Source organism: Mus caroli, unplaced genomic scaffold (assembly GCF_978045245.1).
Source record: "Mus caroli unplaced genomic scaffold, Mus_caroli_1 scaffold_7, whole genome shotgun sequence".
Classification (NCBI taxonomy): Eukaryota; Metazoa; Chordata; class Mammalia; order Rodentia; family Muridae; genus Mus; species Mus caroli.
Genome location: NW_028227262.1, coordinates 87,474,061 through 87,498,346, shown reverse-complemented (window position 1 = coordinate 87,498,346; position 24,286 = coordinate 87,474,061). Strand labels below are relative to the sequence as shown.

The following is a 24,286-nucleotide window of genomic DNA, read 5'->3' as shown; positions in this document are numbered from 1 at the left end:
TGTCCTTTCTCAAGTGTGTATTTTTGGCTTCTATGTAAAAATTGATTATCTATAAGCATAAGAAATTAGGTCTGGATCTTCAATTCAACTTCTCGGATCAGTGTGTCTGTTTTTTAACTGATACCATACTGTTTTCATTTTATCACTCAGTAATATAACTTGAAATAACCAATTTAATCCAACTACAAACACTTCAAATGGTAGCAGCAACCTGCCAGCAAGATATGCTGATGTAGTGGCACAAATGTTATGGGACTAATCAATCACTATTAAAAATTGATTTGAGGTCTTCTTCATGAGACAGAGCCTATTTAATGCACTTATAATGTGACCAACAACTAGAAATAGTAGAAAAAATAAAACTAAGGGTTATGGGCATCTATGTTTATGGAATTTTACATACTTTTAAAATATGTAAGCATTGATTATTTTATGGCAGTTAAAATAGGTGGGCTTTATTTTGTTTTGTTTTATGTGAAAACAGGCATTTTTATTCTGATGCTAGAGACTTGTTTCTTATTTTTCTTTATCTTTGATTCATATGTATATCTGCTCAATTGAAAACTGTATGTTATTAGTTGTAAATGAGGGAATAACTAAGAGAAGCAAGCAATAGGAAGAGTTTAACAGTTTAGAAAATTCTTGGACTGGTAGAATTAGAAGTCACAGGAGTCCGTCTCTGATTTCCTTAATCAGTGTCTTGCTTCAGGGCTCCTGCACCTGCCCCTTTTCTTTACTCCTCTGTGATTTCTCTCACTGATCACTTTTACTTTCCTTTCAGGATGTCTTAAATCATCTGGGATCCTGTGAACTGGATGAAGATGATCTAATGCTTGATTTAGAATTTTTAGAGGAACAGAATCTTCAACCCCCAGGTAAGGATTAAATAAATGCACACAGCTACATGATCATAAAGACAATTAATTAGCTCTAAGTGCAGCTTTTCACAATAATCTAGACACTGAATAGAGGTGTGGAGGTTTATTTCTAGGTATTCAATTCTATTCCATTGATGCACCTGTCTGTCTCTGTACCAATGCCATGTAGTTTGTCATTACTATTGCTCTTTAGTATAGCTTGAGATCAGGGATGGTGATTCTCCCAGCAGTTCTTTTATGGTTGAGAATTATTTTTGGTATCCCAGGTTTTTTGTTATTCCAGATGGAGTTGAGAATTGCTCTTTCTGTCAATGAAAAGAATTGAGTTGGACCCGGGTGTGGTGGCGCACACCTTTAATCCCAGCACTCAGGAGGCAGAGGCAGGGGGATTTCTAAGTTCGAGGCCAGCCTGGTCTACAAAGTGAGTTCCAGGACAGCTAGGGCTACACAGAGAAACCCTGTCTCGAAAAAAAAAAAACCAACCAAACAAAAACAAAACAAAACAAAACAAACAAACAAACCAAAACCAAAACCAAAACAACAACAAAAAAGAATTGAGTTGGAATTTTGATGGGGGATTACATTGAATCCATAGATTGCTTTTGGTAAGAAAATCAATATTCAGCAAGCCAACGGCCAATATCAAATTACATGGAGAGAAACTTGAAGCAATCCAACTAAAATCAGGTACTAGACAAGGCTGCCCACTCTTTTCTATTCAATGTAGGACTTGAAATTGTAACTAGAGCAATTAAACAACAAAAGGTGGTCAAAAGGATACTAATTAGAAAAGAGGAAGTCAAATATCACTATTTGAAGATGATATGATAGTATAGATAGACAAAAATTCTACCGGAGAACACCTACAGCTGATAAATAACTTAAGCAAAGTAGCTGAATATAAAATAAACTCAAACAAATAAGTAGCCTTTCTCTACACTAAGGATAAATTGGTGGAGAAAGATATTAAGGAAACAACACCCTTCACAACAGTGACAAATAACATAAAGTATCCTGGCATAACTCTAACCAAACAAGTGAAAGATGTGTATAACAAGAATTTCAAGTCTCTGAAGAAAGAAATTGAAGATCTCAGGAGATGGAAAGATCTTCCATACTCATGGATTGGTAGAATTAATATAGTAAAAATTGCCATCTTGCCAAATTATTTTTAATAAAGATATGCTCTCATTAAGTACTTAACAATTTAAAACATCAATATTTTATGTTTGAAGGGGGATAATATAATGGCTGCCATCCTGTTTTACATTATTTACTTTCAAATAAGTGAAAGTATTATGGGCTAGATTTGGTATTCTGAATTTTAGTTATAACAACACTAACGACATAGATTAATGCTGATACTGTAAGGTTGATTTGAATGCTGATAGTGAATAGCAGCCAAAGACTTACCCTCAAATACACATTTACAATTATGTGAGAGTAAAATTCATATTATATAAACCAAGAGAGCACACATCATTTGTAATAGTTTGAATTCATAATTAAGTATTATAACTCTAAATTTAAAAAGTACTTCATTTAATGTACTTTATATTACCTAATTATATTCATACTTGGGTATTTGATTAAAAAAAGATTGTAGGGTTTCTTTTAGTGAAAATTATTACATTGTTACTTTTGTATTAGAGCTCAATAGTGTTAAGGTAAGCTTTAAAATCTTGATTCTCCTGGATGAGCTAGGAAAGGTGAATCATGGTACTTAGCTGTTCCTACGTCTAACTTGTGTAACGTTCATCCTCTGTATTAATTCTCAGTCATGTCTTGAGATGTGTGTCTCATGCTAAATTTGTAAACCCACTTAATATATTGTTAATTTAAAGATCAGACCATAATGATGTTTATATTTTCTTGTACCCTCGTTTAGTTTGCCACTGTATATCAACTTGGGATTAAATATTTTGAGAACCTTCTCTCTGCAGTTGGTTTTAGAGCTATCTCTTTGAAAATGTAAATTTTTATTATTTATTATGATGATAACTTCTAAAGTGTCTTTAATGTGTAATTGTCCTAACAGTTAGACACTGGAGAACACTGTAAAAAGTATTCCTTTTGAAAGGATCCTTTTAAAGGAGAATTAGTCAATATCTAGCAAACATATTATATGTCTATAGCTAGACATATAATATAGCATAACATATTTTCCATAAAATATAATATAGTACTATTCACCTCCAATATCCAAATTTTCAAAACTGCCAAACTATAAAATAATAATGTATACATATTAAATACTCATTTACATGTCTACAGTAATAAAATGTTGGAAACACTTCAAATGTCTCTCAATTAGACTGTTAACTGAATATTCAGCAATATAACAAGCAAAACTGAAAGCAATGAAGATAGCATTCATTTTTACTGCTGTGCGATTTCAGGGCAAACTATTGTGAGTGAATGATCCAGAGACAGATTAAATGTGTAACTAAACCCTAAATCAATCCTTAGCATCGACACACATGTAACATGGGCAGTCTGTTCCTCTTGCCGCATGGCTGAAGTTCAGTGCCGTCCCTGAATGTTCATATCCTCTTTCTTACTCTTCACCTTACCCCACACGTGCTTATGCCTAGGAGATGATGAGTGGAATTTCTCTTTATACTTTTAAAAATATGTGTGGTAAGGTAGATCTCATAATTTAAAACATATTCTAACTTTTCATAAAGAGATAGCATATCAATAAATGTTACTAACGTGGGGCTTTTTGAAGTTAGCTTAATAATGAATTTTATAACAAGTATTAGGATGAGAAGAAAATCAGTAGCAACTGTAAGGTGCTTCTTAGAGAATGGGTGTTGTAAAATAGCTAGTATATAGGACCATGTAAATTCAGAAAATTAAGTTTGGATTTATAATTCATCATTTTTACTTTCTATTTCATGCATTTATGCTAGTCACTCTAAGCGAGTCATTCTGTATTGTGGCAGAAGCTTGTGAGAAGCAGTTGACTGGTTATGTCGGTGGAGCAGCAACACTGACCAAATGGATAGGGGAGGATGACAGAGCACACCTGCACCTGGAATGTCACCTTTTAGAAGCTATTCCTAGAAATAGCATTAGTCCCATTTTCATTTTGGATCTTGTTTTACTACCAAGGGGTATTTAAAATCATGAAGATTTAATAGCTGGAAACTGGTAGTCCATTGAGGCTTACTATGGCTTGTGGGTAGGAAAAATGTGAAAATTTTGAACAATTATATGATGAACAAATTCTGAAAATAAGACTATGATTGTGATAAATGCAGAATTACATATATATACACCAAACTTCACACAAATATATTTATATTTATATAAATATCTATTTATAAATTACATTTATAATATAATCTAATCTTTTCTCAGGATGTCATATTACTTTATAATTACATGCTCTAAAATAAAAATGAAGGTAGGTTGTGAAAACAATTCATCAAAACTGGAATCTTAATCATGACATGAGTTCATTGCTGAAGAACTATGCTATGTGTAAAATGCCAATGAAAATAACATTGGTCTAAAGATTGAACAGTGGAAATCTGACTAGAAACAAAACATTGTCTGAGGATAAAAGGGGTCTATGGTGATGAAGAAGGTACTGAACATATTCTTTATCATGTTTTTTGGTATTGATTTCATGTCACACTGTATAAAACTGTACACTCAAAAAGATATTGTTTAATATAAAGCAGTCTTAATGAGTTTGTTTAAAATATAAGTAAGTTAGTAGGAAGGAAACTGAAGGCTGATAGTGTTCAAACTTTATAGAAGCCACATCAAAAAAAGTGTAAAAACTTTTAAAGAAAATTACATCTTTATTATGCATCCCAAGTAAACAGAAATTTATCATAAAATAATAGGAACTATAATTTCTCAAGTTTACTTAAAAATATAACACAGACACACAACTCCCCTTTAGAAATCTGTATATATAGTTTAGATAAAGTTTTGCTACAAATATTGATAATACTTTCTCTAGAAGTCATAGATAATTGAACAAATATCTCGGTGCTAGGAAAGAGAAACCACCCTTCTATTTGTGGGCCAGTGGGAGGGAAGGAGTTTCAAGAGATTCCCAAAGCAACGTAGGCCATTGATATTGCCTTGCCTTCCTTCTAGAATGTGAAGATAATACTCTTTTACTGAGGAAACCTAACATGTTCGACATAGAACTTGGAGAGATCAGGGACAGACCTGTACGCCTCACTCCTGAGTACTAGGTTTCATAGTACCAAAAGGTACAATGTAAGCTGCCAAGGGAGAAAAGTGATTAATAATTCTACTCAGCGGTTAAGTCTGTGGAACATAGCAACAATGACTAGCACAGCAACATATCCCCAGTGGTGCAGTAGTGGCACTTAATCCTTTGGAAGTAACCAACAACTATGTAATTGGACTTAAGGCCACTTGTTAGGAGGGAGGTCATATTATTATAAAGTTAGCGCACTATTTGTGGCTGGGTAATCCTAGACTCCAAAGGAGAAACTATCACAATTATTATATTCCTAAATCAAATAGCATCTAAAAGCATTATAAATAGATATGCTTATATTCAAAAATAAAGTTCTTACCTGGCATTAAAGATAAGTCTTTTGTGACAAATAGAAACTTGTTATAGAGATCTACAGCTCCTTAAAATGCAGGGCATACATGACCCTGTGTTACCTGGCCCTCAACTGGCACAAGTACAACACAACCAAAACTAAGACTCAAGGAAAATCATGGAAAAGGAGGCAGAAAAACTGTAACTTCCAGAGGAGCAGGATGGCTGATGTAATGGTGTCTTTTGGATGTGACAGGAAAGACGAACTCATGAAATCTGAGCAGCGTAGCTGTCTAAACAAAACTGCATTATGATCACACCAGTTGACATGCCAATGTGAATAGGAAAATTTTCACAAGAACCCGTCTCAAGATAGCTATAAGCAATAATGGTTGCTGAGGGAGGAACAATTGAATTTCACCAGTGATAAGCCTTGGATAAGTCATCCAATGCCAAAAAGTACGTGTGAGAAATACTAAATGGACTTCAATAAATTATATCTATCTATCTATCTATCTATCTATCTATCTATCTATCTATCTATCTATCTATCTATCTATCTATCTATCTTACAATACAAATTATAGAAGATGTAATGAATTTGAGACAGAATGGAAGAGAGGGAGGATTTGGAAGGGAAAGAATTTGGAATGGTTTGAAATGATTTAGGCAGAATGTGCATACTCATTTATGTTATTTGCAAGTGTGTGTGTGTGTGTTTGTGTATGTGTGTGTGTGTGTGTAGAGTATTGGCACCTTAAAATCAGACAGATTTGAGTGAGTCAGGATTTCTGCTTATTCTCTATATGTAACACGTTGTGATTACATTCATCTCAAAATATCAGCCTGCGTAATCATGGCATGTTTGAAAGCACAGTGTACTGTTTTCTGAATACATAGGCTAGAGCAGGAACCCAGTACAGTTTGATTTTCACCCGTGGGATTTAGATAATCTTTTGTAAATAATTTTTCTTACCACTGGATGCTTTTAAGGGGTACTGAATTTTGAATAATTCATCACTATTATAGGCTATTTCAGAATAAGCTTTCTAATTTAAATATTTTTTTCTTATTTTATAACATATTAAATGATGAGTTGGTTGTATTAAATATTGACAAGTTAAGACATGTTATTTTAAAACCTGGCACATTTCTTTATTTTAAATAATCTAATTAAATTTCTGAAAACTTTTTTCTCTAGATATTTGTTAATTGCCCAAAATACTATACAACCTACTTAGGATAGCAATATAGCTGAGATAAAATGCATTTCTCTTTTAAATATGTTAAACACTAGAAACAAATCTCATCAATGTTTGATAAAGAACATAGGCTGTTGCTTGCATTACCATTGGTTTTGACTTTACCACTTAAAGATGGGATACTTAAGTAAAATAAATTTAAACTAGTAAATGTTCTTTGATAAAAAGGAATGCAATAGTTAAGTGTGTATTGGAATTTATTACTCTTGTTATTTATTTTGGGTTTACTTCTGAAGTACTCAGAACATTGGTTTTGATGTATGTCCACAAGCAAATGGAGGTAATGGCCCACCATTATCAATTAGAAATTAATTAGGTAGTTGCTAAATATTTTGAATTTGATGAGAATCATTATAAGAATTCTTCTGTGGGCTAGGAATTCCTTCTGTGACTATTAATTAAGAAGGTAATTTGTTATTAATTTCTAATGGGTAAAGTACAACAGAGTTGAGATGAAGCCCTGGTGGCTTTGCTAATATGAATGGCAATGTAGAAAGAATTGCAACATTAACTCAAGGATATTGTAAAAATCAGCTCTGAGTTTGTATGGACTGTGAGGTACCTAGATCAAAAGAAATGGGCATAGGATGTCTTGAACTAGATTGTGTAAAACTCAGAAACTTGTGCCACTTAATTTTGGAGATATAATTTGACACCTAATAAACGTATGTACAAAGAAAGCTATGTTACTTGGTCTGACAGTGGTCCCCACAAGAGCCATAGACTACTTAACACACACACACACACAAAAACTTATCAGATGTGAGAAACCTCTGTTTGAATTGTTAATTTTGGTAGTTCAAGTTTTCCCCAAACAGCATCATCAATTGCTGTTGTCCTTGGATGACTCTCAGAGGTTGAAGATTAAGTCCTTATTGTGAAGACACTGAACATTTGGGGCATATGACTCATAGTACTCTAGCTGTATCTAACCTTATATTGTCTCTCTTACTGTCTAGTTTCCATAGTAACATAAAGCAGTATGCAAGTTGACAAGAGAGATAATTAATAATCTCATCCAACTGCAAGACCTATGAACTACAGCAATGATCAGATTAGCATGATATCATTACAGGTGCAATAGTGACACTTATATTTCCAGGTAACCAACAACTGCCTAATTGTACTAAAGACCCAATCAACAGGAGGGAAATCATGTCTCAAACTAGAGACTGCCAACTAACTGGAGCTAGGGAGATTATGGATCTGGCAAGAGAATCTACTTCAGCCTACCAATTCCTGACTACATCTTAAACTTACTGATATGCCCAGTAAAAGGTCTGTGTAGCTAACAGCCCTCATCAAAGATGCTTCTTTTTTCAGAAAATGGAGACTTGGTTACTTTCTATTGCTGTGAAGAGACAAAGGCAACTTATAAAAGAAAGCATTTAGCTGGGCAGTGTTGACACACACCTTTAATCCTAGCACTCAGGAGGAGAGGCAGGCAAATCTCAGAGTTCAAGGTCAACCTGGTCTACTGAGTGAGTTACAGGATAGTCAGAGAGATTCAGTCTCAAAACAAAACAAAACAAAATAAAACAAAACAAAACAAGTCAAACAAATTAAGAACAAAAAGGACAGCATTTAGTTGGTGTTTGCTTACAGTTTCAGGGAATTAAGTCCATAATGGTCATATCATGGTTCAGAACAGCAATAGTAAGGAGCAGTACCTGGGGGCTTACAACCACAAGGTGGGCTGAGATAACATGCTAACAGGGAATTTGAAAATTTGAAATTTAAAAGCCCATCTCTGGTGATGTACCTCTTACAACAAGGTTCAGTGTTCAAATGATTCTTAAAGAATTCCGCCAATTATTCAAATATATAAGTGTATGGGAGCCATTCAGCCTACCACAGAGACCATTATAGAAAACCACAATTGGAACAATGCTGAGAACAAACAATTGTGTGTGCTAAGGCCCAGGGGTAACCTCTGCATTATAACTCCTACACCTAAGCCTATGGAAATATCATGGAAAAAGGAACAGAAAGATGCAAGAACCAGAGGAACAGGAAGTATACCGTGAAACTGTGATTCCTAGAAATCGCTGTGCAAATGAAACCTGAATAATGTTAGTAACAATAGTCCCAATGAGCATGGAGAAAAGGGGAAAATCTCATAATGTCTGACCTCTAGACAGAGAACTATAGACAACTAATGACTGCTGAGAACAGGAGAGTTAGTTTCTCCCAGTTGCCCTCCAAAATGGTTATCCAATACAAAGTAGTCAGCCCTGAAATCATACAAACATACAGAACAATAAGAGACTAAGTAAGTTTTATTCATATATTTGTGCATACACATATGAACACATATATGTACATCATTATTGTTTTACACACACATATTCACATATAAAAGGAAGCTGAAGAAATATCAAATTTGTGATATATATTGTACAAAGTGCCCATCCAGGCACAGAGTCCTTTGTGGAATTGTTGAGGATATAATTTATAAAGACACTCTGCTATCTTATTTAAAATTCCATTTGTTTTCCCAGAACATATGTATATTCTGTCAGGGATTAGTGAAGGAAGACCTAAAAGATCTTTTTTTGTCAAGGATTAAAAAGTTAGGAAGTTTAAGAAAGGGTTAAATATAGGGTTAAATTACACAATTGTGGGTGAAACTTTTTACCTATTGTTTGCAATATGCAAAAGTTCTCAATGATATTAAGTTGCTACAAAGAACAACAAAGAACCTGGAATTCACGGTTTTCATCGCACTTAGCTAATATGCAACTATGACACAAGTTAGCACTTTGAGGTTTCATCTGCTGGCTTTGTTCTCTTTTACAGATGGGCTGAGTTAGGGTGATAGCCTCTGCTTGGCGGCCTTTAGATGGCAATCTTGCTCTGATAATGCAGATAGAAACCCTGTGGTGCATTTGTATTCAATCTCATAGTTTACAAGGTTTTCAAATATGTTATCTCATCAAATTATCAGGATAACTCTACAGTAGGTGATAATGTGACCCAAATACTGTGGAGGAAGAACATAGTCTGAGGTTAAAAACGTCTCCAGTCAACATTCACTGAGATCTTATCATTACATGCCGGGTTCTTCTCAACTCTTTCCAGGCTTTGCTGCATCTAATTTTACATACAACTCCAATATATTGGGTTACACATTTTCCAAGGTCACTGAAAATCATAGTCGCATCTTAAAAGGAAGTGAGTATTTCAAGTAAGCATGCTGACTGTGGAAAATAAGGATCATTAGCAGCTGGGGAAGGCAAACAGATTTGCAACACTGACAGAGTCATACAGCAGAACAGTGTGGGGTCATTTAATGCAGAAACAAACACCTCCATCCACACCAACAGGAGTAGGGTTTACAACACTGCAGTGTGCAGCTCCTATGCTTGTGAATGTTGATGTGATAGCTCTGTATCATGAAATCTGATGAGCTGGAGAGACACCAAGTCTATTAAATACACCTTGCAAATATATCCATGTAAATTGTTGCCTGATAGCCACACCTATCCAGAAAGTATCATTTCATAAGGATACCCATCACAATCATTTGAGCATGTTGTAACTCGCTGTCATATCCTCCACATTTTCCCTAGGATCTTAGAAATCTTAGCTAAAATATGAAGATTGCATTGTGATGAATTTCCTGACCATCATCCTTGTAAAAAAAATTACTTTATACTTTATCAATAGAATCTAAGAAAGTCTGTTTACTGGACCACAAGATTTTATAATGGACAGTGATATGTAATTTAAAGGCATTTAAAATTTAAAATTCATTGTGTTTTGCTTATTTGATGTGCTTAATCAACCAAAGTAATAATTAATTAAATAACTTTATACTTTCCTTTCATTACTCCTTTTTTTTCTTTTTTTTTTTATTTTTAATATTTTTATTACATATTTTCCTCAATTACATTTCCAATGCTATCCAAAAAGTCCCCCATAGCGCCCCCCACTTCCCTACCCACCCATTCCCATTCTTTTGGCCCTGGCATTCCCCTATATTGGGGCATATAAAGTTTGCAAGTCCAATGGGCCTCTCTTTCCAGTGATGGCCGACTAGGCCATCTTTCGATACATATGCAGCTAGAAGACAAGAGCTCCGGGGTTCTGGTTAGTACATCATGTTGTTCCAACAATAGGGTTGCAGATCCCTTTAGCTCCTTGGTTACTTTCTCTAGCTTCTCCATTGGGAGCCCTGTGATACATCCAATAGCTGACTGTGAACATCCACTCCTGTGTTTGCTAGGCCCCGGCATCGTCTCACAAGAGACAGCTATATTTGGGTCCTTTCAGCAAAATCTTGCTAGTGTATGCAATGGTGTCAGCGTTTAGAAGCTGATTATGGGATGGATCCCTGGATGCAGCAGTCTCTAAATGGTCCATCCTTTCATCACAGCTACGAACTTTGTCTCTGTAACTCCTTCCCTGGGTGTTTTGTTCCCAATTCTAAGAAGGTGCACAGTGTCCACACTTTGGTCTTCATTCTTCTTGAGTTTCATGCGTTTAGCAAATTGTATCTTATATCTTGGGTATCCTAAGTTTTGGGCTAATATCCACTTATCAGTGAATACATATTGTGTGAGTTCTTTTGTGATTGTGTTACTTCACTCAAGATGATGCCCTCCAGGTCCATCCATTTGGCTAGGAATTTCATAAATTCATTCTTTTTAATAGCTGAGTAGTACTCCATTGTGTAAATGTACCATAATTTCTGTATCCATTCCTCTGTTGAGGGACATCTGGGTTCTTTCCAGCTTCTGGCTATTATAAATAGGGCTGCTATGAACATAGTGGAGCATGTGTCCTTTTTACCGGTTGGGACATCTTCTGGATATATGCCCAGGAGAGGTATTGCTGGATCCTCCGGTAGTACTATGTCCAATTTTCTGAGGAACCACCAGACTGATTTCCAGAGTGGTTGTACAAGCTTGCAATCCCACCAACAATGGAGAAGTGTTCCTCTTTCTCCACATCCTCGCCAGCATCTGCTGTCACCTGAATTTTTTATCTTAGCCATTCTGACTGGTGTGAGGTGGAATCTCAGGGTTGTTTTGATTTGCATTTCCCTGATGATTAAGGATGTTGAACATTTTTTCAGGTGCTTCTCTGCCATTCGGTATTCCTCAGGTGAGAATTCTTTGTTCAGTTCTGAGCCCCATTTTTTAATGGGGTTATTTGACTTTCTGGAGTCCACCTTCTTGAGTTCTTTATATATATTGGATATTAGTCCCTTATCTGATTTAGGATAGGTGAAGATCCTTTCCCAATCTGTTGGTGGTTTTTTTGTCTTATTGATGGTGTCTTTAGCCTTGCAGAAGCTTTGTAGTTTCATGAGGTCCCACTTGTCAATTCTCGATCTTACAGCACAAGCCATTACTGTTCTATTCAGGAATTTTTCCCCTGTGCCCATATCTTCAAGGCTTTTCCCCACTTTCTCCTCTATAAGTTTCAGTGTCTCTGGTTTTATGTGAAGTTCCTTGATCCACTTAGACTTGACCTTAGTACAAGGAGATAGGAATGGATCGATTCGCATTCTTCTACATGTTAACAGCCAGTTGTGCCAGCACCATTTGTTGAAAATGCTGTCTTTCTTCCACTGGATGTTTTTAGCTCCCTTGTCGAAGATCAAGTGCCCGTAGGTGTGTGGGTTCATTTCTGGGTCTTCAATTCTATTCCATTGGTCTATTTGTCCTTTTAACTTATCAATTTTTCTTAATATCTACCTAGATTCAGTATTTTTAATATGTCACAGAATAATATCTTCACAGGATAGGAGTTTTAGGATAAAAACCTTCATGTTTCTTCCATTTCTTCCACTTTGTGTTTTACACCCCCACCCAGGAGCAATTGATTAATATAGAAAATTTGTGTCTCAGTCTCTTACAATTAAGTCATGGCATCCCTATACAAGTTTTTGAATAATGACAACAACTATCACTATATAAATGAATATGTAATTAGGAAAATGAGTGCTGGTATTTCTTTGAAGAAATATAATATTTATATATTTAAAATTGTTCACCAACAAGAAACATAAATTTCAATCTTTCCTGAGATAGAAGAAGAGATAACAATCATGGACATTGACATAATTACCACAAATTCAGTTTCAATTGTGTGAATAGTGACTTCCTATTCCTTGAAATTTAAAATTTCAATTGATAATTTTATGAGATTCTGTTAAAGAATTCTTCCTTTTAAATTTTTTATTAATTTTATCTATAAAATGTCCCAAAGTTTACACTGGCATTCAACACTTCCTAGTCTCATGAAGTCTGCCTTCCTTGTGTCCACACATCCTAGATTTGGAAGACAGTTGAAGTCAGATCTGAGTGCTTTGGGAATACTAGTGAATATAGTGGATGCCGTGATGTTGCTCTCTAGTACTGATCAACAACCAGTTGATTAGACAAAGCTCAGCTGTTGTTTACTAAAGTGAGAAGAACAGTCAGCATTGCTGAATTCTGGTAGATTCCTGCCAAAGAAAAGAAAAATTATTAAAAATTTGAAGGTGCCTCAATGCATATGTTTTAAATTGGCAACTGCACTGCGATTTGGTAAATATTATATGATGGTTCTGGTAGGGGTGGGACCAGCAAGGAAGGGCTTAATGATTCTGAAGTTATAAACTGTCAGTTGAAGCTTTCTTATGGAGGAATTGTTAGGTCTTTAGGAACATCTCTGTAATGAAAATTCATTACTTAGGATAGCTAAGACTGAGGGAGTAGATAGTGATGCTGATGGAAAGATGAACCTGGAGTACAAGCTCAGTCTCCCAGTGTGGAAGCTTGGAAGATAGTACTTTTAACTCCATCCAAGCCTGGCTTTCACTATCAAGGGATCACAATCACCTGCCACATTTCCTGGACATCATCTCAAGCATCCCTAGTTTAGTTTTCCTCTCTCTCTCTACCAAATCCACACTTTGCTAGATCCCTTCTCTGGGAAAAATGAGTGATATTTCCAACTCTAGAGAGCACACACAGATAATAGAAGGGTTTGTCTGCTTTACATCTGGCACCAAGAGAGTTAGATTAAACCAGAACCTAGACCTACTGAACTACAGGAAAATAAATATGTGCTCTTACCCCAGTATTCTCATAGCTTGAAGCTAGAGAGGATTTCCCGAGAACGAATGTACAAGTATCGCCTGCAGACGTCTCAAGTAGATTTTCTCAATAAGGTTTAGATGAAGAGATGAAATCATTTCTGTACTAAAGAATTCTAAAATTTTATTGAATGTACTCCACACTGGCACTCTGAAAATAACAGGCTTTATCAATAATGATTTAAAGCTGCTGTCCCTGTGAGTCTAACTGTACTTGAAGATGATGAGATGGAAAGTGGCTTTTGTCTTTTTTTCCTGGTGAAACTTTTGGGGAGTCACGTGCATGCACAGACTGAACAATTTTTCCAACATATCGGTACTGATAGCGGCATTGGTTGGTTTCTTCATATAGATCATTCATAGGTCAGAACATTATTAACCTGCATATGACTTGTGGTAAACAATTATAAATGTAGTCTAGTGAAAACAGAAATAGAAGCTACCCCTATTTATGTCATAGTGTAGCTTCATCTATAAGTTGAACTCATTTGGGAAGAGGGAAGAGGGACTCAGATGGAGAATTGGCTCCATTGTATTTGTATTGACTTTGGAAAGGTCTGTGGGCCATTTTTAATTGTCACCCAAAGCAAGGCTCTTCAAAGCGATTTTCCAAATAGCTGACAGAAGAATAATCTAGTCTCAATCTCTGCACATCTTAGGTTTTTATTACAAGCTTAACCTCCTGTAGTCCATTCTTTCTAAGCTCACAAGATGTGCTGACATGCTAAAGTGATCTTAATCCTAGACCTATGTAAAAGTCAATATTCCCATTATCTTCATTACAAAATCCAATTTCATTAACAGCTAACAAAGCTCTCATGCTTCAATACTTTCTTTCACTTTTGCTACACACTCAACTTGATTTCTAGCAAATATTTATTGAAGGCTTACTTTACTAAATACAAGCCAGAAAGCAAAGAGTTTAAGGAGAAGTTGGTTAAAACAGCAGCAGCAGCAACAACAACAACAACAACAACAAAACATAATGAAGAAATTTCAGTAGGCCCTGGGAGGAGTTACCAAGTTGGTGACGGCATTATGGTATCTGAGCTTTCACAACAAAGAGACATGGGGTTTGGGTAATAGTTGGGAGCTAGAACTTGACTTAGAGAACATGTCATACAACAGAGAATGACGCAGAAACTCAACGGGCTTGGATATCCAGTGATTGACATGAATGTGCCATCTCATCCTTTATCTTGAGTTGCTTCCAGTGTTGATTCTCAGCTGATCTTCTTTTTCCTGCATTACTGAGCATCATGTTAAAAGAAATATCATTCATACATTTGAAGAATATTTCATATCTGCCATTTGAAAAAAAACTAAGTATAATACTATACAATGATTATGATGATTAAATAATTATATTTAGAAGAAACAGTACTTCTGTGATCTACAGCATGTTTGACATACTAGGAGATAAAGCACAATAAAGACTGACAGGGGAACATATTCTCTCATCAGGAACCAATAGAAGAATACCTAAGAATTACCAATGTGTAACAGAAAGTCAATAGAGCAGTATTAGACAGACAAAACAGTCTTTAGGCACCATCATGTATTGCACTCTATTTTCTTTTATGTCTTATTAGATATTGTTCAAGATCTCTAGTCAGAAAATAAAAATCTGAATTCCTTCAACTCTATGTGGAACTTTGCATGAGTGGTGACTAGCCAAGAATGCCTATGAACCTATTTTCATAAACAGAGTTATTCAGAATCTATAGCAGGTTGCCCACTAGCACATTGGAGATAGAATGCACAGTATGTAAGCATGCACAGGCTTCACTCTTCACTTCTGCTGTGAAATAAATGTTTAAGCATTTGAAATACTAGAGAGAGAACTTGTCCTCAGGTGTTTGACTCTGTTTGAAATATGAGCATATATAACTATAAACTTATTAATCATTATTGTGCTGGCTAGTTTTATGTTAACAGGCTAGAGTAATTAGAGAGGAGAGAGCCACAATTGAGAAAATTGCTTAATAAGGTCTGGATATAGATAAGCCTGTAGGGCATTTTCTTAATTAGTGATCATGGCAGAGGGCCCAGCCCATTGTCAGTGGTGCCATCCCTGGGCTGGTGGTCCTGGATTCTATAATAACGCAGGCTGACAAGCCATGGAGTGCAAGCCAGTAATCAGTACTCCTTAATGGCCTTTGCATCAGCTCCTATGTCTAGGTTTCTGCCCTGTTTGAATTCTTGTCCTGACTTCCTTCAGTGTGGAAGTGTAAGCCAAATAAATCCCTTTCTCCCCAAGTTGCTTTAGCAAAGTTACCCTCACTAAACCAAATACCAATATCTCTATGATCTGGCAATATATTTTTCTACAAGAAATGCTAAACTTTTGTTTCTACCAGACTTGTTATTGAATTGTGATAAAAATCTTATATTCAAAATGTGTAAATATTTTCATATAATTAATTAAAAACCCTTTCAAAAATGTTTCTATAAAATAAGGGTGTAATACATCTGCAGGCAAAAATGAAATTAAGTGGGAATCCTTAAAAATAGGTAAATATCAAAGATAACTTTCCTTTTAAACACAGTAGCTATTTGCAAATGTTAACAGACATTTCATTGAATTTATTAGGTAAACTGTTGTTGCCCTCTGGTGACTCCTAGTTTAGTCACTTATTTCTTGATGACTCTATAATAGACATTGAAAAATTAGTAAAATTTACTGGTATATTCAAAAGCCGTATATCTCAAAAAGATATCAACTTCAGTTTACGCTAATGTTGTGCCTTATTGTATAAGGACATTAACATCAGTGAGCAAGTGCCAGAGGACCAGGAAGTCCATTGTGATACTGTCTCCTAGGAATAGCTACAAAATCAAGACCTGAACAATGACATAATAATAGACATGCTAATTCCAATGGAGGGAAAGCTTGTAGTGCCCCACCCCTAGGCAAAAATCTAGGAGACAGTAATGAATGCTGAGAGAGGGAGAATTAGCCTCACTCAGAGATGATCCAATAATTGTTTGTCCAATCAAATGGTCTGTCTTGAAACTATATAAAAACAGCAATGTTGAACTCAGCAGGTTGTTTTTATGTATGTGTGTGCATGTGTCTCTGTGTGTGTGTGTGTGCACAAGGGAGTGTGGATGTATGTATAAAACAATAATAATCAAAGAGAAAGAGACCATCAACTTGAGATAATATGAGGAGATGTGAGAGAGATTAGAGGAAGTAAAGGGAATAGAGGAAGTGATGTAATTATGTTTTAATTAAATATATATTAAAAAGGAAAGAATCAATGAGTAGCTTGCCCTTGTATCATCCAGGCAGTGATGCACAAAACATAATTTAGAGAGGTGTGAGTTCATCCTTTGGATAAGTTTTAATATATAAATTGTCCTTTGAAGCTCTAACATGTTAAATTTGTTGAGGGATTATCAGTGTAACCAATATGATACAAGGCCTTTGTTTTGGGCCCTTTAAATATCTATCTTGCACTTATGAGTAGAGTCCATAGGCAGAGATATTGTTTTTATTGGGTGTTATTACAGTCCTAACAGAGAGTATTTGACTCAAACTACCTTTTAGGTAAGATTATTTCTTTCTGACTCTATATTGTGAGAGAAGATACACATTATTAAATGTAAATCTGAAATTCCAAGTGGATTTTAAATTTGCGGGTAATCATATTCAGTAATATGTATTTATATGTGCTAATGTTGAGCTCAAAGGCATGATAAAACTTGTGTTATTGTAGAATAAAGGAAACTATACTGTTAATGGCTAGAATGTAATATTAATCAGCCTCGCTTTGTAACGTAGCTGTTATTATAGCCAGCAGGAACAGAAACTCATTTCCGTCAGTGTACACCTGTGGTCGTGCTGTATCAGTTGATCTTCAAGCGAGGTTGTTCTGCCTGACTCATTTTGCAGATGGACATCATGGAATCTAAGGCACATGGGTTTCTGCACACAAAGTGCTAATCTCTCTGTGGTTGTTTGGTTTTGCCTTTATATTTTTCACTAACTCCTCAGGAAATGAATATATTTACAAACACGCAAACATATTTTACATGTTATGAAAAATTCAGAAATCATTTATTGGAAAATTTAATGTAGAATCTCTTCTTTTTTATTTATTATCCTCTCCTCTGGCCTATTTCTTTGATACTTTTCATAAGCACCCACAGGACAAATGATCAGATCCATTGTGTGAGGAAATGAGTTGCATGGACAAATGCCTATTTTGAGATAAATAATTAAAATAATTTTAGTAATTTTAAATAAGTAAAATTACTAAAATTAATACAAAAATTGAATCTACAAGATGAATCTTAAGTCAGTCTTTGGAAATAAGGAAGTCGATGACAACAGACCAAATAGTGATCCTATCCAGTGTCAGCATAGTGAACCAATGAATCTATTAGCATGTGGGTGAAGGGCTGCTTATAGAAACAGTCAGCAGAGTTACCAATAGGCCCACCATGTCTTGAATAGATTCACATGAAAGCTGCATCTCTGGAGCACATGAATTACAGGAATATTGGCTAGACAAAAATCTACTTTCCCCCCCAGCTATTGTAATTGCTTACATAGCCTTGAAGAAGTACCCTGTGAATTTTAAGTTTCAGGAAGTTCCTGCTACTTTATGAGTTGTCTGATCCTGAACCTTGTAAGTTTTGTGTACTTCTTGGTCTTAAGGCGTGCCTCCAGGTTACAGTGCTTCAATTGTTAGAAAATTGCTACCCATACATGAACAATGGGATGGTTGTGTTTCAAAAAAGCCTATGTATTGTTGGTGTGGTGTTAACAGATGCTGCCCTTGAGAAACAGCCAGACCATGAAGGCACCACTTTTATTCATTGCCTGAGCACCTTTATAAACATGTCAGGTTTAGTTAGTTTATTCTGGTTTCCCTCCCATTTTTATGGTTGCTGCAGATACAGGAGGAAGAACCCTATCAGTCAAAATGTTTCTGCCTGAATTTGGACTTGCCAGTCACAGAAGTAGATAAAGGCCAGTTTTCATTAGTTGCTCACTCTACGGTATTATTTTACACCAGCTCAAAATTGACCAGGAAGAGAGGCCCACAAAAGAATGCCATCCATGAAGTGGTAGATACTGTTAACCCTTAGATTTGCAACACTGTTCACATGCTAGATATGACTTAAATGTTTTTCCTTATAAAAAGTACTCCATAAGTTGCTTATCTGAGAATAAGCAAAAGTGTACTTTTAAAATTCTGTTGTGTGAAAAATGAATGAAATTCTATGGATAAATATCTTTCAGAAATATTTACCAGAAAAGGCCACAATGTAAACATATCTGAATCAACCTTTCATTCTACTTAAAAATAACAAATAGCAAATTGGTTTTGGTTGATTAATCATTACCAATGCAGCACTATGAGCATTACAAGATGTTAAAGAGATGGAATGGGTGGGTCCATGGGGCTTCATAGTAGATCCCTGCACTATCTCCTCAACTATCTTTGAGGTGCTTAAACTGCTCAGAAAGCAAAATGTGTTATAAAGGGGAAAATGCCACCCAGAATACGGGCTCAGGCTTCATGTTCCAGGATGCTGGTGTGTAAACTGAAATATTGATGAAAAGAAAGCAAATGCGATGTCATCATAAAGACTACAGCATTGCAAAGTCTAAGGTTCACAGGTTTATACACAGAGCTTTGGTCAAGGTTAGACAAATTAAATGTCATCTGAGAGGACAGGAAGTTTGCTTGTCTGGAGCAGTCATGTGTTCCCTTCATGCAGAAGCTTCCTTTTGAAAACCTAAATAATGATGTGTAATATGAGATAAAATGCTGAAGGGTATAAATGTTTATTACTTCTTAAAAATATAATACTATTATAAGTTACCATTGTATTCCCCAGACTGTATAATAGTATCTGTGAAGAGGATTTGATATAATCATGGCATTAGGAAAACATTGTCATAAAAGTATGTGCAGAAAATGTCAAACTACTCCGGGGAACACTGCTGGGAAGAGGAATTAACCCAGGATATGCTTTAAATTACACAAACAGCCCTATAGCTCACAGTATGCAGAATGAAAACATTTTTTATCAAATATATATGTGTATGTGTGTGTGTGTGTGTGTATCCACATGTGACATTCCAAAAATCAGTAGTAGGATTCTAAATTAAATAACTCTTCATTGTATGTTTTTTATGTCATATAATTTCAGAAAACGTATTAAGCAAAGCTCGGTATTGTTTATCAGAAAGGAGCATAATTTCCTATGAGAACTTCATACAATATATGTGAGACAGACTGAATCAGTCATTAATCAGGCACCTAGTCACATTTTGTGAGATAAGAAAATAAATACTCCATTGTACTTGTTAACACATATATTGACTATAGTTTATGCATGGCACATTTCCGTGGAAAGTTTCAGTTGGCATTTTCTTCCTTGATAACTAAATGCAATGACAGTTAGACCTTGGATTTGTTTTACCCATTAAATGAGTATTTCCCACACTGAGAATGTGAGCATTTACATATCATGATAGCTAGCATTTGAGTTTCTATATCAGAAGTGTTCTCAGGGAGGGAAAAGTCATCTCAAATGCACAAACACATAAAAAATATAAAAAGAACATAAAATTGCTTGTGACAATGTCAAAATTCATTTTCAAGGAGATTTATGTCATTTTTAAGCATAAGTCTAAATGCATTTAAATCTCCAATACCAGCTGAATGAGATTCATCAAAAGGAAAATCAATCCACATTACTTTAGTGATCTTGAAAGCATACATCAATCAAGATGCATCACAGGGCCAGGTGTGATTTTCTTGACAATTCTTGCCTTTCAGGACTTGGAAGTTAGCTCATTTCGCAGTACACTGAGGTTTCAGCAGATTCACTGCTTCAGAAATCACAAAACCATGCATGCTTGAAAGCCATCTATGAGAATGAGCATTTTCTTCCTTTACATGTATATATGTATGTATGTGTATGTATATATGTATATACATATACACACATGTATATTCATATATATATATGTGTGTGTGTGTTTGCATGTTTATGTGTGTTAGTATTTGTGTGTATGCTTGTGTATATCTTCTATTTTTGTATTGATATGCATGCATGTTTGCATAAACATGTGTGTTGGGTATTTGTATGTGCTTCTATGTGTGTGTTTGTGTGCGTCTGTGTGTACATATCTGACACACTTATTTTTGGGAACTTAATTAAAAAAATGTTGCCTGAACTAGTGAAGGATTTGCCAACATTCTCTATACTTGTGTGATAATGAAAGCAAGTTCAGTCAATGTAAAAGATCCAAGTCAGAATTATTAAACATTAGAATAACAGGTGATATTTTTCCATGCTTCATTACATGCATAGATCTAAATTTATGCTAATAAGTGTTGCATAAAGACATTACATTCTATGTTTTGAAAAAAAGCATTTTAGAGTAGTTAAAATAGATATAAAATATTTTCCTTAGAATTTAATTTCAATGATTAATGTTTACAGGATTTTTTTGTTTGTTTTAAAAATCTATTTATCAGCACTTTATCAGCACAAATCCATACATTTGTTCTTGAATGCACATGTGAAAAAGCATACACAACTATTTTGAAAACTTTTCTTCCCACATACTACACTTTTCGTTTTTTTATTTTTTTTAATTAGGTATTTTCTTCATTTACATTTTCAATGCTACCCGAAAGTCCCCCAAACCCTGCCCCCCCACCCCCTCCCACTTCTTGGCCCTGGCATTCCCCTGTACTGAGGCATATAAAGTTTGCAAGACCCATGGGCCTCTCTTTCCACTGATGGCCGACTAGGTCATCTTCAAGATACAATTTGCAAAACACATGAAACTCAAGAAGAACGAAGATGAAAGTGTGGATACTTTGCTCCTTCTTAGAATTGGGAACAAATCACCCATGGAAGGAGTTACAGAGACAAAGATTGGAGCTGAGACGAAAGGATGGACCATCTAGAGACTGCCATATCCAGGGATCCATCACATAATCAGCCTCCAAACGCAGACACCATTGCACACACTAGCAAGATTTTGCTGAAAGGACCCAGATATAGCTTTCTCTTGCAAGGCTATGCCGGGGCCTAGCAAACACAGAAGTGGATGCTCACAGTCAGCTATTGGATGGATCACAGGGTCCCCAATGGAGGAGCTAGAGAAAGTACCCAAGGAGCTAAAGGGGTCTGCAACCCTATAGGTGGAACAACAATATGAACTAACCAGTACTCCCCAGAGCTCATGTCTCTAGCTGCATATGTTTATAGGATTTTAACTGTACTTTGAAATACTATTTAGGACTGGTGAGATGGCACAGTGGGTAGGAGCACGGACTGCTCTTCTAAATGTCCTGAGTTCAAATCCCAGCAACCACATGGTGGCTCATAACCACCCAATGAGATCTGATGCCCTCTTCTGACATGTCTGAAGACAGCTATAGTGTACTTATGTATAATAATAAATAAATTAAAAAAAAAGAAATACTATTTTAAGGAAAGAATTATTTCCTTAATGTACAAATTTAAATAATGTAACATTTGGGGGAAAATGATGGCTGAATAATTGGCATAATACCCACAAAAAATAAAGAAATCCTGGGGTTGATATTTTTTTCATTTTTTTATTAGGTATTTTCCTCATTTACATTTCCAATGCTATCCCAAAAGTCCCCCATACCCTCCCCGCCCCCGCACTCCCCTACCCACCCAATCCCACTTCTTGGCCCTGGCGTTCCCCTGTACTGAGGCATATAAAGTTTGCACGACCAATGGGGCTCTCTTTCCACTGATGGCTGACTAGGCCATCTTCTGATACATATGCAGCTAGAGACAGGAGCTCCCGGGGGGTGTGGGGGGGTACTGGTTAGTTCATATTGTTGTTCCACCTATAGGGTTGCAGATCCCTTTAGCTCCTTGGGTACTTTCTCTAACTCCTCCATTGGGGGCCCTGTGATCCATCCAATAGCTGACTGTGAGCATCCACTTATGTGTTTGCTAGGCCCCTAGTCTCATAAGAGACAGCTATATCTGGGTCCTTTCAGCAAAATCTTGCTAGTGTATGCAATGGTGTCAGCGTTTGGAGGCTGATTATGGGATGGATCCCTGGGTATGGCAGTCTCTAGATGGTCTATCCTTTTGTCTCAGCTCCAAACTTTGTCTCTGTAACTCCTTCCATGGGTTTTGTTCCCAATTCTAGGAAGGGGCAAAGTATCCACACTTTGGTCTTCATTCTTCTTGAGTTTCACATCTTGGATATTCTAAGTTTCTGGGCTAATATCCACTTATCAGTGAGTACATATCATTTGAGTTCTTTTGTGATTGGGTTACCTCACTCAGGATGATGCCCTCCAGGTCCATTATTTTCATAAATTCATTCTTTTTAATACCTGAGTAGTACTCCATTGTGTAAATGTACCACGTTTTTTTGTATCCATTCCTCTGTTGAGGGGCATCTGGGTTCTTTCCAGCTTCTGGCTATTATAAATAAGGCTGCTATGAACACAGTGGAGCATGTGTCCTTCTTACCAGTTGGAACATATTCTGGATATATGCCCAGGAGAGGTATTGTGGGATCCTCCGGTAGTACTATGTCCAATTTTCTGAGGAACCGCCAGACTGATTTCCAGAGTGGTTGTACAAGCTTGCGATCCCACCAACAATGGAGGAGTGTTCCTCTTTCTCCACATCCTGGCCAGCATCTGACTATGCATGGATAAAAGAAATGTTTACATGGAATGGCTTAATGTATAGTGTGCTCATCTTGCATAGATGAATGAAAGATTATCAGTTTTGATATTCATTTAATCACGTTATAATGATTTTAGAATATATCCAATGAATTCAAATTTTAATATTAATTTTCAATAAAGTAAATGTACAGACTTATGAAATCAGGGTTATCTAAGTGGCTAGAGAGACCTGGCTAGTGACAATTAGCAAGATAGAAACAAATTAGGCTTATTGAATGAGGGAATCAGCTTCTAAATAACTGATGTGAAATTAAATGTGTAATTGATATTCATATGTCTTGAAATAATTGCTTCAAAATCAAACACAACAACCAATACCACTCCTTGTAAGAATGTTCATAGTTAATTAAGATTCACTGTTAACACTGTAAAATCTGATGGTGGATCTAAGAGAAGAGTAGGTCACCATAGAGAAACAGTATAAGCATGGTTTTGTGCACTGGATAAAGATGATAATTTTATTATTAAAATGCTGATTTCTCTATCCCCATATCTTGTTGCAATCAGTCATGTCATTGAAATGCTTCTACCAAGTGTCTCCTGTTTCTAGTTTGTGCAAACATTGCTCCCTATTTATTCTCTGACTTGTCAGTGTAATCTGAGCAGCCAATATCTGGGCAAAAGAAAGAATGTAACATGACTTCTGCTAGCGAGGGGAGAGGGAGAGAGGGGGAGAGGAAGAGAGAAAGGGAGAGAGGGAGGGGGATAGGGACAGGGAGAGAGGAAGGGGGAGAGAGTTAAAAGGGAGAGGGGAGAGAGATGGAGAGAGTCAGAGACAGCAA

The 24,286-nt window shown here is 36.0% G+C and overlaps 1 protein-coding gene across 4 annotated transcripts in view; it reads left to right on the top strand.

Moving 5' to 3' along the window:
- The window catches only part of Ccser1 (coiled-coil serine rich protein 1), a 1,169,843-nt gene that overhangs the window by 186,957 nt on the left and 958,600 nt on the right, over positions 1-24,286 (top strand). For all 4 annotated transcript variants that reach the window (XM_029478490.2, XM_021165504.3, XM_085840568.1 and 1 more), the window contains exon 4: positions 782-875. In XM_029478490.2, the coding sequence (XP_029334350.1) occupies positions 782-875 (94 nt within the window). The remainder of the gene's footprint in view (positions 1-781; positions 876-24,286) is intronic.